The sequence below is a fragment of the Alligator mississippiensis genome, chromosome 12 (genome assembly GCF_030867095.1).
Source record: "Alligator mississippiensis isolate rAllMis1 chromosome 12, rAllMis1, whole genome shotgun sequence".
Lineage (NCBI taxonomy): Eukaryota > Metazoa > Chordata > Crocodylia > Alligatoridae > Alligator > Alligator mississippiensis.
This window is the reverse complement of record NC_081835.1, coordinates 41,338,815-41,356,465: the sequence shown is the minus strand read 5'-3', so window position 1 is coordinate 41,356,465 and position 17,651 is coordinate 41,338,815. Positions and strand designations below refer to the sequence as shown.

The 17,651-nt window shown below is 54.2% G+C and overlaps 1 protein-coding gene across 1 annotated transcript; it reads left to right on the top strand.

Moving 5' to 3' along the window:
• Window positions 1-3,112: 3,112 nt before the first annotated feature.
• On the top strand, window positions 3,113-16,006 carry APEH (acylaminoacyl-peptide hydrolase). The gene is made up of 22 exons (XM_006263765.4): window positions 3,113-3,184; window positions 3,363-3,492; window positions 4,176-4,302; window positions 4,909-4,999; window positions 5,846-5,921; window positions 6,197-6,372; window positions 7,870-8,007; window positions 9,349-9,440; window positions 9,895-9,935; window positions 10,030-10,151; window positions 10,674-10,734; window positions 11,058-11,155; window positions 12,291-12,342; window positions 12,547-12,635; window positions 13,082-13,220; window positions 13,387-13,470; window positions 13,558-13,638; window positions 14,367-14,455; window positions 14,850-15,040; window positions 15,135-15,237; window positions 15,323-15,429; window positions 15,805-16,006. The coding sequence occupies exons 1-22, from the start codon at window positions 3,173-3,175 to the stop codon at window positions 15,908-15,910; spliced, it is 2,205 nt and encodes a 734-aa protein (XP_006263827.2). The 5' UTR covers window positions 3,113-3,172; the 3' UTR covers window positions 15,911-16,006.
• The last annotated feature ends 1,645 nt before the right edge of the window (window positions 16,007-17,651 follow it).

Genomic DNA, 17,651 nt, shown 5'->3' with positions numbered 1-17,651 from the left:
GAATTAGCACATTTCCCCATTCACCCCCTCAGGAGGAAGTCATATGGGAAGAGCAAAGACTGGCTGATCTGAGAAGAGAAGACCCTTTTCCTTGGCTTTTTCCGAGTCCAACTTCTCCCCCAGCCAAGGATAGCTGGGCAGCCTCACTCCCTGGTCTGCTCTACATGGCGCTAGCAACAGTAACTTAGTGCAGGAAGGGCTCTGAGGCTTATGGCCACATCATGAACACGTTTGGAGAAGGGCTGGCTGATGCAGCAGTAAGGACACCAAGGCTAGAGTCTGATAGAGAATTAAGGGTACTCATAGCTTTTGTACAGAAGCACAAAGACCAAAGCAAGGCCCCATCGCTCAGCTTTGGGAGTTTACCATTAAGCCCTTCCAAGAGGGTTGCTCATTGTGTCAGCACATGGAGGAGGTAAGATTTACACTAGTAAGCAACCTTTCCTCCAGCATGACAAACTACACAACCCAGCAGGCTGCCCTACGCAGAGAGGAGGCAAAGAGGTCAGTTCTCAAGTAGGAAGCTGGGAGCCGGACTTCCATTCTGAATCTTAATCTGTCCCTGGATTCATAATAGTTGGGCCATAGCAAGCAGTAAGGAAATAGTGTGGGAGTCAGCACTGAATGGGACAGCACAGACACAAGAGCAGAGCTGGGCAGGAATTTTCCATCAAGACGTTTGTTTTATTTGACAGAAAAATACCAGTTCTATGTTTTCTTGTGGATAAAAAGAAGTTTTAATGAATAGAAAGAAGTTTCTATTCTATTTTCCATTGGGAAAAATCAAATACCACATTTCAGGTCCACATCCTGCCCAGTGCTTCATGAGTGGTGACTTGGGATCCCTGTATCACTTCACTTCGGATTGCAATTTACCTTTTCTGTCCTTGGCCTCACAGCAACTACAATGAGTTCAGACTCCTATTAGGGACTTACCCCTTCAGGCAATGAAGCAACCAACAAGGAACTGCAGAATCATAGGACAGCCTTTTTAAAACAGGCCAACATTTGTTAGCCAACCAGAACACAGCATATAAGATTGTTAGCTGCTAAGGGAAAGCCAAACCTAACCCAGAGTCCTCAGGTGCCTATACACATGCTCCGACATGTTCCAATTAGAATGCTCTGGTATCACCGCAAGGTCATGTCTATAAGTCCGCACAGGTCTAAAAATGGCCACTGGGGCACTTTAACTAAAACTCATCGAATGAGCTTTAGTTAAAAGTGTCCCACAGCCATTTTTAAACATGCAGGGGCTTAATACACATGACACTGCAGACTTTTAATTAGAGCAGCTCTCTGGGAACCACTCTAATTAAAACACTCCCCTCCCCAAGCACGTGTCTAGGCAGCCCCTATCAGCTTTCCTATAAGCCCAGGATGTCATCTCTGTCCGAATCTGTGCTCTGAAATTGGTCTCTTGAATATGAATGAGCCCAGTCCAGGGGATACAGGTGAAAGGAGACAGGCATCACCTTGCTCCAAGGCAGAGTGTCAGACTGAACTCTGGCAAACCTGGCACATGTTGGAAAGATGCCAGCTCCACGTGGCTCTACAAGCACATCTCTGCCGTACCCCGACTTTTCCTTACTATACAAGGCACGAAGGTGGTGCTTGAGAGCTTGTTTTCTTAAGGGTAGCTCTGCTGCCCTGAATCCCACAAGAAAGGGTGGTGTGATGCTCCTCCAGATCCAGGAAAGGAAATGCAGGAAGCACATGCAGGTGACTGGAACACCAAAAAGAGCAACTGCCCTGCACTGTTCATGCCACCAACTCACTGTAAACACAGCCAGACCTATTTCTTGTGCCGTGGTTCAGCAGGCCTAAAGCCATCAAGAAAACTTTAAGCCTCCCTGCAGCCATGTAGGCCACTGAGGACACAACAGCAGATTCCAGGAGACAACCAAAGTGAAAACAGGGGTGCGAGTGGGGGTTCAAGGTTGATAACAAGCACTCCAGGGGGAGGGGATGGGGAATGACACTGAGCACAGCATGCTGGCCAGTGCCCACTGGCCCTCAAATGAGTCCTAGGAGCCAATGGACAGCACCCAGTAAAACTACTCACAGATGTGGGCTTATAGGAAAGGACAGGAAAACAGCCCTCCCCAAGGCACCAGGGGTCCTCCCAGCCACAGACTCCTTCCTGGTCAGAGATATATGGCCAACTTAGCCAGGGCCAGGAAGAAGCTGACCAGGAGGTCTTGGGTCTCTGTCAGCATCTGGAGGGATCAGGAAAGGGGGGGGGAAGGTGTCTCTGTTTAGGAGCACTAACAGAAGTGATCTTTTGTCAGGCAATTGGTCCCCTGAAGCGCTCTACAGCCTGCCCCGATAGAAGAGCACGGCTGCAGAGGGACTGTGCGACAAACTGTGCCCTCATTACATGGGGGGCTCCATCCCACCCACCCCAGCCTCCATCTCAGACTGGGCAAACTCCAGCTCAAACTCCCTCCCCTCCCATTCTGCACGCAGCACTGGCGAGGCAAGGCGGCTTGGGGAGAGCAGCTGCAGACACGGCAAACCGAAGCTCGCTCCCCAACCCTGGGCCGAAGAGCGAGCGTGTGCTGGGTGCCCCGCCGCAGGCTCCGGTGGCAGGAAGGCGAGGCCGCCCCGCGCTGAGCTGCGTCTGGCCGCGGGCCTCGTGAGAGGGAGGCGCGGGGCTGCGGCAGGAGCAGCCTGAGCGGCCCGTGAGGGAGGCCAAGAGCCCGGCCCGGCCTGGCCCGGCCCGGAGGAGGGAGCGAGAGGGCAGCGGAGGGAGCTGGTAACGGGCGGGGCTGAAGGGCGATTCCCGGAGGCCGCAGAGGGCTTGTCCCCGTGGCCGAAGGGGCTCGGATAAGGCGCAGCGGCCGCAAGCTGCGCTGAGGAACGAGGAGGCCGGAGGCGAAGGGAGCTTTCCAGCCGGGGTGGCCGAGCCGGGGCCCTGCCCAAAGCAGCAGCTCATCCAGTCCCTGCAGGGTTTCCAGCGCAGCTCAGGCAGGCGCGCGGCCGTGGTGGCTTGTCACGTGTAGCCGAGGCCGGATCAGCCAGGACGGAATCCAAACCCACGTGTCCAAAGCCGCTCGCGGCCCCGGAGCAAACGCACTGCCCCGGCCCCGGCGGAAGTGCTACGGCCACTGGGAGGGGCCGCTCGCCCCGCCCCGGAAGCGCCTTTTGCCCGGGCAGCTGCGGCCGCAACATGGAGCCGCCGGTGAGCGCTCGGGTCCGCCGCGTTCCCACAACGCCCCGCGGCGGGCCCGCTCCAGGGGGCTCGCGGGCGTGGTCCCGCGCTGGGCGCACGTGTGCTGGGGTCGCGGCCTGGGAGCCACGGGGGGGCGGGGCCTCAGCGCCCCAGCCCCATTGACGGCGCCGCCGCGTGTCGCGCGCAGGTGCTGACGGACCCGCAGGACATCGCGGCGCTGTACCGCCAGCTGAGCCAGCTGCCCGCGCTCGGCACCGCCTGCCTGGGGCCGGAGCTCACGACCCAGTACGGCGGCAAGTACTGCAACGTCTACGCAGGTACCGCGGCCGCAGCGCCGGGCCGGCTCGGGTGGCCGCCGCCCCGCTGCCTTGAGGTCGTGGTGCAAGCCCCGCCCCGCCCCTTCGCCTTCGGGCCGCGGCATCTTGAGGGCAGCGGCTGGTGGCAGGCGGGGGGGGGGGCAGCCCCGTGCTCACGTGCATGTGACTCTCGCATGTGGCTCAGCCCCGCGCCCAGCTCCCTCGTGCCCCCTCACCTGTTGGCCCCACGCTGCCCAGGGCACGGGTGTGTGGCCCCTGCTGGGAAGGACACTCCCACGCCCACCTCACAGTGGGATGCTGAGACACAGGAAGGGGCTGGGGACTGACTGGCCAGACCCTAATGCCACAGGCAGCTGCTAAGGCTTGAAAATCAAGGTCTGATTTCCCCAAGGCTGTGCAGAGGGGTTGAGGCTGCTCCAGGAACTGAACCCAGGTCTTGGGCCCAGTCCCATCTGGTGGCAGTAGGCGGGCCTGCTTCCAGGTGGCATAGGTACTCGAGCCCCATGGGATCTCTGTCCTCACATGCTCTCTGCCTCACAAAGAGGTGAGACTTGGGACCCAGCACAGCAGAAGGGGGACATCTGGGAGCAGCTGTACTATGGTTTCTTCCTCAGTGCATGAAGATGGTGCAGGGGGGAAGAATTGGGGCCCCTGGGTGGCAGTTGAATTTGTTCCCCTTCTAGAGTGGTCTCAGCGGGACTTGGAGAGAGCCGAGAGTGTGAAGTTCTGCCGCCAGTACCTTGTCTTCCATGACAGCAGAAACATCGTGTACTCGGGCCCCTCAGGTGCCTGCACCGAGATAAAGGGCGAGTGAGTCTGCGCTGCCTGCTAGCGCTCCCCATCAGCAGCTGTCATGTCTCTAAGGCTTGGCTGGGAGCTACTGTCTCCCCTACTCAAGCCTGACTGGAAGGATAGCAAAGGGCTGTCTTGCCTGGGCTCTGGGGGTTTTGAGCAGCTAGTGAGTAGTTCAGTCAGTATTGTTGTCTGCCCCTGCCCTGATCACTGTGACAGGAGCACCAGTAGCAGGGACAGACACTTCATGTATCTGGCCCCATGCCTGAAAGAGGGGCCCCTTCTAGGGTGGTGAAGGGTTGGATGGGGCTGTTTCCAGGGGGCCTCACAGCCCTGTTGGGAGCCACAGTGTCCTTGCCCAGCCCTGAAACCCCTGACCTGGTCCTGTTCACAGAACATCTTGAGAGTAGCAGCTCCAGGAGTTGCTGCATAAGAAAGCCTGGTAGCAGAACAGCCCCTGGCCCTCAGACCTTTACTGCATTGCCTGGTATCTCCTGCTGTGCCACCTCAGGCAGAGGGCTAGTGCAGGCTCACTGATCATATCTCTGGGAGGGGTGTGCTCAGTACCAGAACCCCTTGGTGCCTCCTTGCCCTTCTGGTAATGGGGCTGATCTACCCTTTCAGGCTGCTGAGCAGAGAGTCACCCAGTGGGACACTGAAAGCCGTCCTGCGAAAGGCCAGCAACAGCAAAGGCGAGGAGAAGCAGTTCTTGGAAGTGAGTCCATCTATCTGGCTGCTGGAGGAGAGCAAGGGGCCTCCAGTCATTTATGACTAGATACCATGTGTCTGCATTAACCTTGCTTGGCCCTTTCAGAAGAACCAGACAGGACCTGGTGCTAGTAGCTCTCAAGAGAAAGGACAGACTTTCATTTGACCTGCAAGCTGCTTGCTGCCCTTTTTCTGGAGTCCTGGCAGACTCCCACCTGTGGCTCCATACCCTATGCCTGCTCCAAACCCCATACCTGATTGGCTGGGATCCCTTTCCCTGCATGCCTGCCAGGCAGCTGGGTATGGATCTTTGCCTGACAACATCAGCCAGGCAGGGGCTTCTGCCATCCTGAAATCTCATGATTAGGACTCACCCCAGTACAGCTCAGTGAGGCCAGCCTTCTGATGAAAGGCAGGGCCCAGAGTGATGAACATTGAGCTTTGGATATCCACACTCATTTTCTTGCCAGGCACAGCAGGGTTGACCCAGAGGGATCTGTAGGTCATCAGCTTCAGCTCCAGCTCCCTGCTCTACAGCTGACAAAGCTGTCTCTGGTTTCTGTTGTACCTGTCCCATCAGAATGGTCCCCACAGCTATCTGAACATCCCAGAGGTGATGGCTTCCACCCTGCTGAAATTCCGCAGGTTAGGGCTTACCCATGTCCAGCAGGGTGGCATCAGGTCAGCTTTAAAAGCCATCTCCCTGGACATGCTGCAGCTGGGAAAGCCAATAATTCTTAGGCCGATGCATGGCTCCCCAAGGAGGGTGACTGGTTGCCTTGGCTCCTGATGTCCCTGAGGGTTAGGATCACAGGTTGCAGGGCTCCATCTCTTGACATCTCTGTAATCTCAGATCTGGGATCAGAATCGCAAAGTGAAGAGCATCAACTTGACAGGACTGGAGAAGCATGGCAGCATTTACGAAGATGGTGAGCAGGCTCACTGTGGAGCATCCCTGGGTTCCTGGGAGCCCCTTCTCTCTGAAGTGCAGGTTGGGGTGGAGTAGTAGATTTACAGGGACACTGGCCTGGTAGCAAAGGCATATGAGTAACAGAGGGAAAGGTTGGTCCTAGACCCTGGGGCTGGCTGAGTAGTCGAATGGCATACCAGGGGCTGACTGGTAAGGTGGGGGCAGGCCCTTGAGGCATTATACTGGATGTGCTGAGGCATACTGCCTGTCCAGGTCTGACCTACATTTTTGCAGATCAGTTTGGCTGCCTGGCCTGGTCGCACTCAGAGACCCATCTTCTGTATGTGGCGGAGAAAAAACGCCCCAAGACTGAGTCCTTCTTCCAGAGTAAGGCACTAGAACTAAGCAGCAGCACAGCTGAGGATGAGGAGGCAGTGTCAAGGCCTGAGAAACAAGACAAAGCTCTCAAGGTACGCAGGGGTTGGGTAGATCTTGAGGAACTGGAGTGGTGTGTGACACAGTTCAGGGACACAGGTGTAGCAGGGGTGGGCCCAGGGGCAGCTGCATGCTTCCTGCCCCACTCCAGCCACTCAAGTTCCCCTCCCTTTCCTCTCACCTGCCATGCCTTGATGGAACTATTTCTTTTTGTAAAAAGGGAGGCTGCCCCAGGGTTGCAGAGCAAACCCTAGCTTATTCTTGGCCAGCAGGTCCATCCTGTACCCTGCTGACCTAAGTCAAGCCCCCCTGGCTCCATCAGTCTCTCCAGGTACCTGTTGCCTTAAGGGATATTTGTGACCTCCTTCAACCCCTACAGCCATTCCCATACCTCACAGATGTTACTTCAAGTTGTCCACTGGATCCTCTGGTCCCTCTGTCACACTCCCATCAGACTGCCAGGCCCCTGGCCATGGTAACACTTTCTGTCTTCTCTTGACCCCTGGCCCTAATCCCTTCCCAGGCTTTCACTCTCTGCTTAAATCTGTTCTGGCCCCAGCCTTCTGCTCTCTGGACCCCTGGCCCTTGTACAGCAGCTGTAGCCCTATATTAGCCCTCTAGGTCCCTGATCCTAGGCTGAGCTGCTTCCACTACACCAGTCTTTTTCTCTGGGCCCCTGGCCCTAATCCCTTCCCCAGGTTTTGGCCCTCTCAACTTAAGCCCACTGTGTCAGCCAGCCCGCTCAGGATCTTCTCTCTCTGGTGCCTGCAAGGCCAGACTGAGCATGTGGTCTCGGGCACTGGTTTTATGTTCCTCCAAAGCTCCTTCCTGTCAGGTGGCTCTCCAGCCACCCACAGGAGTTTCCATTTTGGCTTGATGATGAGCCTGCCCTTCTCTGCCCTGGCTTAGCTCAGTTGTTTGTAACTCTTTGTTTCTGGGCTGCCTAGATGTCTACCTCCTGTGCAGCTTGTGCACCTAGCTCCTGGCATAGTCACTCCTTAGTGGTAGCCCCTATCTCTATGGTTACTAGTCTTCCTGCTTTCTAGCAGCTAGCTGTCTAGTGGCTAGCCTGCTTCCTAGCTGCTGGCCCCCACACAGCCAGCTTAACCTGCTGAAGCATCCCTTAAAATAACAGGCTCCCTTTTACAACAGGAAATCCAAGTTTATCTCCTACACTCGTGTAAAGTGCTCTGTTGGTCTTGAGCACTGGCTTGACTTCTCGGGGTGGGAGAGTAGTCATTCTTTTCTCTTCTGTACTACGTTTAGTTTGTTCACTGTGAGCTCTATGTTGTTTTAAGGGATGCTTCAGCCATACAAATAACAGTCAGCTTTGCCAAAGCCTCCTGGGTGTGACTTGTTCCTAGAGCAGGACTAGTGAGCCCTGCCTGGCCTATACTGTTACTAGGATCCTATGTTCAGGAGGGCACAAGATTTAAAAGCTATGGCTCAGTGGGGCTGGGCCATGGCATGGCCTGTGCTGGTACCAGGGTGGCGTGGGCATTTTGGACAACTCATAAAATTTTGTGTTCTAGGGGGAGCAGTTTATATACCATGAGGACTGGGGCGAGGCACTGGGCAGCAAGAGTGTCCCTGCCCTATGCGTGCTGGACATTGAGAGCAGCAACGTCTCTGTGCTGGAAGGTGTCCCAGACCACATCTCCCCTGGACAGGTCAGCATGAGGATCGGGGAAGCAGCTGGATAGGGAGAGGCTGGTGAGCAGGGTTGTGTCACTGCAACCCAACACCTCCCCTGCTGAGTAGCTGTAGGGAGCATGCAGATGCCAGCAGCTAGAAGCACCCAAAACCCCCTCTTCTCCTTTCCTCTTCGCACCCTGCCTTGCACCCATGATGGGTTGAAGCATAACAATAAGGTAATCTGGATCCAGGACCCCCTCATCACCAGAGTAGTGATGGATTCCAGGCTCAGTTCTTGTCTTGCATGTAGGGCAGGTGTGTTTCTGTACTTTATTTTTATATATGTGGTTGAAAGGGGACTACAACTCGCACAAAGTCAGCAATACAAGACTGTGGCAAAAAAGGCAATATCATGCTGGGATGCATGAACAGGAGAGTTGTATATATAATGTGAGGGGCCGTTGTTCCACTGTGCTTAGCACCAGTTAGGCCTCAAGTGGAGTCCTGTGTCCCATTTGGAATACCGAGTTGCAGTGAAGATGGTGACAAACAGGAAACTGTCTAATAAAGAAGGATAAGAATGCTACAGCATTTGAGAACATGCCCCAACGGCAAAGGTGGAAGTGACCAGGTTTGTTTGATATAGGCAAGAGAAGGTTGATGGGGCTAGGGACATGAGAACAAGCCTTTCAATATGTACAGGTTGTTATAAAGGAAACAGTTCTGTGAGGGTGCTGAGGGAAGGACAAAAAGATTCATTTTCCAGCAAAGGTGATTTAGGGGACACTGGAAGGACTTTCTAACTTCGAGGTGGTGAAGCCCCAGAGCAGGTCACCTAAGGAGGTGGGAGAACCTCCTTTTCTAGAGGTTTAAGAGATGGATCGGACAAACCTAGAACAGTGCTAGCCATCCTGTCTTTGGCCCTGCCCTGTGGTATGTCCTCTGAAAACCCCTGCCAGCCTGACACTTGTGATTTGCATCTTTATTACAGATGCTTGTTGAAGCCTCTTCCAGTTAATCATGTTACCCCATCCAACCCATAGTTCTGCCTGGTAAAGAGAGTTGTTTAGCCATGTTATTTTGAAATTGGTCAGAAGGCAGGGCAGGGTGTCAATGTAAAGACTAACTGGTTCAGAGAGATATGGGCTTTTCTGTAAGCAACAGTGTACTCCATCAGATACTAATAAGGATGCTTTGTCAGATGCTAGTATCTGATGAAGTAGGCTATCACCTATGAAAGGTTATGTTTCTGAACTAGTTAGTCTCTAAAGTGTCATCCTGCTCTCTCTTCTGTTCTCCCAGTTTGTTTCCAGAGTCATCTTAGGTCCCAGCTGCTTCACTTATGCTGTCTGATGCTTTCCTGCTTTGTCCCACAGGCCTTTTGGTCCCCTGGTGACACTGGTGTGGTCTTCACAGGCTGGTGGCATGAGCCCTTCCGTCTGGGGCTGCGGCACTGCACCAACCGCAGGTGAGAGCCCTATGGCACCCCTCAACATAAACCCAGCCATGGCTTGCAGCAAACCACACAATAGGTACTGGGGAAAGGGGCCTACCTGCGTGCTACATCTGCAGCAGGAGCCAGGGTGTTGCTGGCTGTAGAAGCATCTCCACCAGCATTGAGCTGAGCCTCAAGTCCTACTAGGGCGTGCTATGGTTCTTGAGCTGGGTGGCTTTTCTTCACTGCCCTTCAGACTGGCAGGCAACAGTTCTCATGGGCAGATGGCTTGTCTAGTGCAAGGCTGGCACTAGTGAGGGGCCACTGGGCAGAGCCTGCAATCCAGGCCTGTGATTGTGGTGCCCATTGATTGTAGGGATGCAGCTAAAGCAAGGGTGAGGTTTGGGTGCCTGGCACAGCCCCCTTGCTGCTAAGGAAAGGTGCCCTCAGGCCCTTTCCATGATGACTTCTGTGCTCCCATTTGCAGATCAGCACTGTTCTATGTGGACCTGAGAAGGGGGTGCTGCGGTGAGTGATGTTCTCCTTGTGCTGCTTTCCAAGCTTTGCCTTTTCCCTTGTCCCATCACAACCTGTCTGCCTGTGTCCCTTTCTTCTGTTGCAGAGCTGCTGTCTAATGACACCAAGGCTGTGTGGTCCCCACGCCTCAGCCCTGACCAGTGCCGTATCATCTATCTGGAGAACAATGCACTTGGGCCCCATCAGCAGTGCAGCCGCCTTTGTATGGTGAGTGGTGTGACACCAGTCAGGGGGATGTCTGCACCAGGGACCCAAGGGAGGAGAGTGGCAGTAATGCCTGCCAGAGCCAATCCTGGGCATCATCTTGCCCCATGGGGCAGTTCTTCCTGGGCACCCCAGAAGTCTCTGCTAGCCCACCAGAATAGTGGTGTGGCTGGAGCCAGTGGCCAAGAATTCTGACCATGCTGTCAGTGTGAGTGGCCTGGGTGGCATCACCATAGCAGAGTAGACAGTGTCCCATGGTGGGTGCAAGAGCTGAGGCAGCATATCTTAGCAGAGCCCCATCTCCCTTCAGTGCTGCCTGGAAGTTAGCCATGCTTGGGTATCTCATCCATCTTCCCTGACAGCGTGGAGTGTGTGTCTGACTAGGGCCAGCATTGGGTCAGCTATCTAGAATACCAGCTGGGTCTCAGTTCCTGGGGAAGAGAGCTCTGTCAAAGAAAGCAGAAATGAGAGTAGAGCCCTGTAGGTAGGTACTGCCTGACTGCCTTGTGTTGCCATCTTTTGCAGTATGACTGGTACACAAAACAAACCTCCACTGTGCTGGAGATTGTGCCTCGGCAGAGCCAGGGTAAGTAGCTGACTGGAGGCAGGGAGGGGCCCAGGTAGCTGAAAAGTGGGGAAGATGGAGTACCCAGGAATTAGGCTCAGCACGTGCAAAGCGGCATGTAAGCAGTGTCTGCTTAAGCAACAAGAGGAGATGCTTTCTGTCAGGAATGAAGGGCAATGGCAAGGCTGTATGTGGGGAACCCAGGCTGGCGCAGCAAGGCAAAGCTGTGCACATGGGGAAGGGGTCACATTCAAGTTGAGTGACATACCTTGCTTCCCAGGGCTTGCCATTGAGACCTAGTAGTCTGTGCTCTCCCTGGCAGAGATGGGGCTCTCTCTTCGCAGGTGCTTTCCCAGGGATCTACTGCACAGCACTGCCTGAGATGTGTTGGGCAGCTGACAGCCGGCGGGTTGTGTTGGACACAGCTCAGCGCAGCCAGCAGGTAAGAGAGCAGGGGCTGGCAAGGGCCAGAGCTCAGCTCCCAGATCAGGGTGGTTAAAAATCAACAATTTTATTTTTTTTTTTAAATCAAAAGATCTGATTTAAAAAAAAATTAAATCAGATTTTTATTTAATTGTATTTTTAAATTCGTTTTGTTAGGATGCTTTTTAAAAAAAATCTACATAAAGATAATTTTAATTTAAAATGTGTTAGAGCTCAAAGGCATCACCATGGAATAGGGATTGCAACTTCTAATTCTATACTATCTGAGACTATATTCATGTTAAGTTTTTTATAAATAGGTCACAACAGGCCCTGGACTGTATTAGGGGCCTTATCTAATGGGGTTGGTTCCCAGAGGCTACTCTGTATCAATTAGTAAAGATTAAAGAAAACCACTCTACCCAATAGGGCTCAGTGCTCAGTCTAGAAGATCTCATTAAGCATTTCTGTGATGCTTAGTTTCAGTTTTGTCTCTCCAGAGATAACATCCTTGTTAACAGCTGCATATGGAGATGAGAGATAACAGACCTGATTACCTACCTATCAGCCCTATTGTCTCTCTACAAGTTTGTGTATACAGTCAAGCCCTTGCCTCTCTCTAAAAGTGGAAAGTTTCAAGAAGTTAAATAAATGTAGGGGATTGCTGGGGGTGGAGTATATCTGGACAAGGAGGAGGAGTCTGGTGGGAAGTCTTTCGGGATGTTTCTGAGTATAGACTCTCCATTGATTTGAGATCTAGTGAGGGAATGGTATAGTAGAAGGGAAAACCTATCATGGCATCAGGCTTGGAAGGCTGTACGAGAGACCCTGTTTGGGAATATTTTAATGAAGGTTATATCAAACAACAGGAATGCACTTTTTGTAGAAAACAATGATTAAATTGAGGCTTCCTGACCAGTGATTTAAATTGTGATTTAAATCAACTCCTTGTCCCAGATGAACTACTGTACCTATAGGGGTTTCCCCCTCCCCTCACTGGCGTACATTCACCTCCAGTGTGCCAGGCCATCCTGCCCATTGCAGGCAAGCAAGCAGTGGACCAGGGGAGCCAGGTGTCTATTCTGTCCCCTGCAGGGGGCAATGCAGGGATATGAGCGGCCTGAAGAAGCTCTGCCCTTTGGTGTTCCCTCTAGGACCTGTTTGTTGTGGACACGCAGACCAGCAGTGTGCACTGCCTGACAGCTGGTAAGTACTGGCAGCCCTGCACCCACTTTGCAGGCCCTTCTGTTCCCTGCCTCTGTTGGAGGTACTGGCGGTCCTGCATGTTCCTACAGCACTGGGCAACACCCACTGCCCCAGATCCCTCCTGTTCTGGCCAGTGACATAAGTGCACTCCCAGCACCAAGCAGGCCCCATAGGCTGTGACATCTTTTCTCTTCCTGCCTGCAGATGCTCCCCCAGGGAGCTGGACACTCCTTACTATCAACCGGGATCTTCTAGTGGCCAAGTTCTCGACCCCAAGCTGCCCTCCAACTCTGGTAAGGGGCAATTCAAGATGGGGGAGATGGGGGCACTGGGCTGGAACTATTCTCCCCTGTGCACCAGCCCTGAGCCTGCTACAGTAGTGAGAGCTTTCCAGTTGCCTCCACCTCCAGACAGTGTCCCAAAGCATCACCCAGACTATACTGCTCTCAAGAAGCACAGGGCCAGATGTTGCAGGTCATCATTGAGCACATCACTAGAGCTCTGGGTGGCTGTCCCAGTCATCACTGTCAGTATTAGCCTTCAGCTCATGTCAGATACTGGCTTTTCCTACCTACACCAAAGGAAGCTGTCCCCAAAGGTTGTGCCCACTTTGTCCTCTCTGTGGGGCTCTTCAGAGAGCATCTTGCCCTGGTCCTCAGCAATGTAGCACCCCTGGTGATGGAAGAACAGCATGTGTGCTGGTGCCAGTGCTGCTAATGCTATTGATGTTCCCTTGTAGAAGGTGGGCTTCCTTCCTAGTGTTGGCCAAGAGGCCCAGGTGAGCTGGGTTTGTCTGGAAGATGCTGCCCCCTTGTCAGACATCAGCTGGGTCATCCAGTCCCTGCAGCCTCCTTCAGAGCAGGAAAACCCTCAGTATGGTGAGTACAAGGGCAGGAGGGGCTGAGCCATGAGCACAAGCTTAGCTGGGGACCGAGGAGAGTGCTCCTTGTCTGGGCTTGGCAAGCACTGTAGATCCCAGCCTTGTCATTGTTAATGACTACCAACCTCTCTTCTCTCGTTCTCCCCAACCCAACCCCTGTGCAGAGGGTCTTGATTTTGAAGCCATCCTTTTGCGGCCCAGCCAGATGACCAGGATGAACAAGCCACCTCTTGTGGTTGTACCCCATGGTAAGCCCCCTCCTCCCCACCACACAGGCAGCACTGCCACCTCTTCTTGCAGGCCCTGTAGGGCTCACCTCTGCTTCCCCTTTTTAGGAGGTCCTCATTCAGTCTTTGTAGCCAGCTGGATGCTGTACCCAGCAGTGCTCTGCAGGATGGGCTTTGCTGTGCTTCTGGGTGAGTCCCACTTACTGCCAAAGAATCATGTGGCAGTGGTCTAGGGTTCAAAGCTGGCAATGTGATGGGAGGTGGGCACAGATAGATGCCCTAGATTGGGCCTGAATTAGGCTATCACAGACTACCTAACATGGACCAGTGGTGCTGGAGCCTACTTAGTGGATGCTGTGAACTCTCCCTCATCCCAGCTAAATTGCCCTGGGGAGATTCTGCTAGGTTAGGGTTCACTCCAAGGGATGCCCTAGGGGAAGGCAGAGGCTCTCAGGTGCCACAGTGCCAAGATTTCCTGCAACCCACTTCTAGGGAGGCACCAGACTCCTGGACAAAGACTGGAGGGCACAGCAGCTGATGGGCAGTAGCATGCAGCAGCTATGCTTTTGGCACGCACAGCTGTAGGGAGGGGCTGACTGGGAATGGAGACAACCACTCAAGGCAGCTCTCAAGGCACTTAGCATGTGAGGTTTGCCCCGGCAGTGCCAGGTCAAGGCAGAGGGTAGGGAGGTCACAGGGACACCACACTGCTGGAGCCTACCTACCCTGCAGCATAGGTACCACTCATACCGCACAAAGGCTAGGCCACTATGCCACTTGAAGGGCAGAGTCTTCAGCAGAGACAGCCCCCATCCCTGCCACCTGCTGTGGTGCTCAGTGGCAGGCAGACACCAGTCCTTCGGGGATTGTCTGAGGTGGGGGCAAGGGACTTACAGTGACACTGCTCTCTGCCCTAGTGAACTACCGTGGCTCGCTAGGCTTTGGCCAGGACAACATCGCTTCCCTGCCAGGCAATGTGGGCAGCCAGGATGTACAAGATGTGCAGGTACAGGCCACAAGGCTGAGTACCACCATGCAGCCTGCACCCTTGAGAAGCTGGGGCCACAACTCTGAGATCCTCCCTGCAACCCTGTGGGCCATCACTGTGATCCTTTGCCTGGGGAAAAGTTCTGTCTAATTAATCCCTAGGGAACAGCAGGGGTAACCTCTGTTAGTCAGCTGATAGGGATCTGGGCCATGTGCTCTTCAACCCAAGTGAGCTATCTGTTCCCCTGCCCCAACCTTGCTGAGCCAGTTATACCCCTCCCCTTTTCCCTCTCCACCCCCGCCCCCCTTGACGTGACCCTGGACAACCCTGCTTGCCTCTCTTGCTCCTTGCCCAGCTGGGCTGCAGGCACTCCTGCTGCCCCTCCCAACTGTCTGTTCTCATCTCACTGCAGCACTGTGTGGAATGGGTGTTGCAGGAAGAGCCACTGGACTCAACCCGGGTAGCCCTGGTGGGTGGTTCACATGGGGGCTTCCTTGCTTGCCATCTCATTGGCCAGTACCCGGGCACCTACCAGGCTTGTGTCGTTCGAAATCCAGTTGTCAATATGGCTTCCATGATCAGCTGCACTGACATCCCAGACTGGTGAGTGCCACAGGCCTGTATCACAGCCCCTGACTGCACCCAGCCCCTGCCCCCCTATGCCCTCAGTGAAATTGGGCCTCGGCTTCTTCCACAGGTGCCTGACTGAAGCTGGCTTTTCCTTCATGCCCACCACCCTCCCAAATGCTGCCCACTGGACAGAGATGCTGCGCAAGTCTCCCATGCAGTATGTTGACAAGGTAGACTTGTCCTCTTCCTCCTCTCCCAGAGTTGGACCCCCAGTGCTGGCTGTGGGACCCAGGCTCTGATTCACTCCCCTTCCAGGTCCAGACCCCTGTGCTCCTGATGCTGGGAGAAGATGACAAGCGAGTCCCTCCAAAGCAGGGGCTGGAGTATTACCGTGCCCTTAAAGCCAGGGGTGTCCCCACCCGGTGAGCAGGTCACAGGGAGGGGCCTAGGGATTGTTGGGAACAGCTTAGAGGCTTGTGAGCAGAATGGACAGGGACAGAATTTCTACCTGGGTTTGCCAGGGGGCAGTCTGGATTGCAGGGCAGGGACTGATGGACACGGGTTTGAACCGGGTGACTGGGTTGGGGCTAGAGCCAAGAGTGAAGGGACATGTGGGGTGGGCTGGTGTTTTGCTGGCAGTACGAAGGAAGCTAATCAGGTCTGGGACAAGACGAATGGAAGGTTTGCTTCACTTGGGAGCTGGACTGTGTGCCAGCTACAGGGCAGGTGGGTAAAGATCCCTTGGAGATGCTTGGAGCAGACTCAAGGCCCTTATTAATTCCCATTTCTTCCTCCAGACTGCTGTGGTACCCAGGGAACAACCATGCGCTCTCTGGCGTGGAGGCCGAGGCTGACGGCTTCATGAACATGGCACTGTGGCTGCTAAAGCACCTTAAGTGCTGACTGTAGGCATCTGTACCCTGCCCTTCAGGGAATGCTGTTGTGCACTGCACCCCCACCTAATGCTGTAACCCCCTGTTTAATAAACAGTACAGCTGAGCTAGCCTCTGCCTCACTTTCGTCCCCAGGGGACAGCCTGCATGGCTTCTGTTACCAGATGTGAAGGGGCTAAGGACCCCAATGTCAGCTGACCTCTGCCACCCTGTGCCCTTGGCACCAGACCACTTGGGAACAGCAGGCAGGGCTGGGAGAGCCATGGGCTACAGATAGACAGGCGCTTCTTCCTTTTGGGAAGGCCTTTAAAGCACCGGGACAAGAGAAAAAGAAGCCTTGTGCCCTTGGGCAATAGCAGTGCTCTCTACATGTAGGAATGAGGGACTCTGCTGTGCAGGTCTACTGCCACTTTGTGGTCCAAGCCACAGCCCCTCCCTACTCATGCATCCAGCACTGCCTGCTCCCATCATTGCTTCCAGCAAAGCTATGTCTGACAGGCTACCCTTTGCAGCCCACCTGTCAGTGAAGTTGGCGGTTATGCCCTATGCAGCCCTTTTGCACCAAAGAGTGATTCTCTGCCCTGTGGCACAATTGGCCATCACAGGAGGTGGTACTTCACTAGTGTCCCATTTACTGAACACTCCCCTGCTTTTAAATAGGACACATGGTGCTGCCCATGCTCCATTTTCAGACTTCCAAGTTGCTTACAAATTTGTCATACTAACTGCCCTGCCAGGAGCCACATGAGAGCAGATGGAACCAGGAAGAGACTAAAGGGATGGCCAGAAGGATCTGTAACTAGGAGCATGCTGCCTACGCTCCAGTTTCTCAGCAAGAGAGAAGAGCTTACTGGTCAAGTCCGTTTCAGTCCTCTCTAGCCACAGGCACAAGTGAAGTCCCAGCCATCTACTGCTGCCAGGCATCCCAGGAGCTCAGCTGGAGGGCCCCAGGCTGTGCTTGCATGGATCCTTCTGGAGGGGATGGGGATGGGGGTTGCTACTGTGCACCAGCAGGGAGGACAGGCTTTTGTGAGAATGGCAAGAAACTGTCCATGACAAGCACATCCTTGTACCCATAGTTCAGGACAGAATGGATTTGAGACTGCCCTGAGGGAGATGAATTCCAGGGTAGTTCAGAAAGGGAAAAAAAACCTGCAGGGAGGCAACAGGTTTGGATCCCCCAGAGTCTTATCTCCCTGCTGCCATGTCCCTCTCTAAGAGTTACTCAAGACAGCTGTTGCCTTGTCTAGCCTGAGAGTTAACTTCCACTGTTAACTCAAACACAGACTGCCTTGTGCCCCTCAGGAATGCAGCAGCGTGCAAAGTACAAGCCCAGCTTGGTGCTTCCCCCAAGAGTGCTGTGCTGTGTGAAGCAGGGAAGACAGGCTGTGGCAGTCCAGGAAGCCCCCAAGAAGCACCTGTGGTCCGCACACAAGAAGGTCTATGGCCTGGGTGGCCATCTGGGAGCTGGATCTGGCTAGGAGCAGCTGTGGCTGCAGAATAAATAGCTGTCTGGTCTGCCCTGCTACCAAGTACCCCTGGCCCTGCTTTGGTCCAGCAGAACAGGTGTTATGTCTCCACACTGTGCTCCATAATATGTTGGGGCAGGATACACTTGCCCTATAAACATACCTTGTTTAGTTTAGTACAGTAGTACTCAATCACCAGCCCTGTGGGGCCATGCCATCTGGCCTTTGGGGCTCCACACTGGTTTGGAAATTTGGCAGCAGAGCAGTTGCAGCAATTAACAC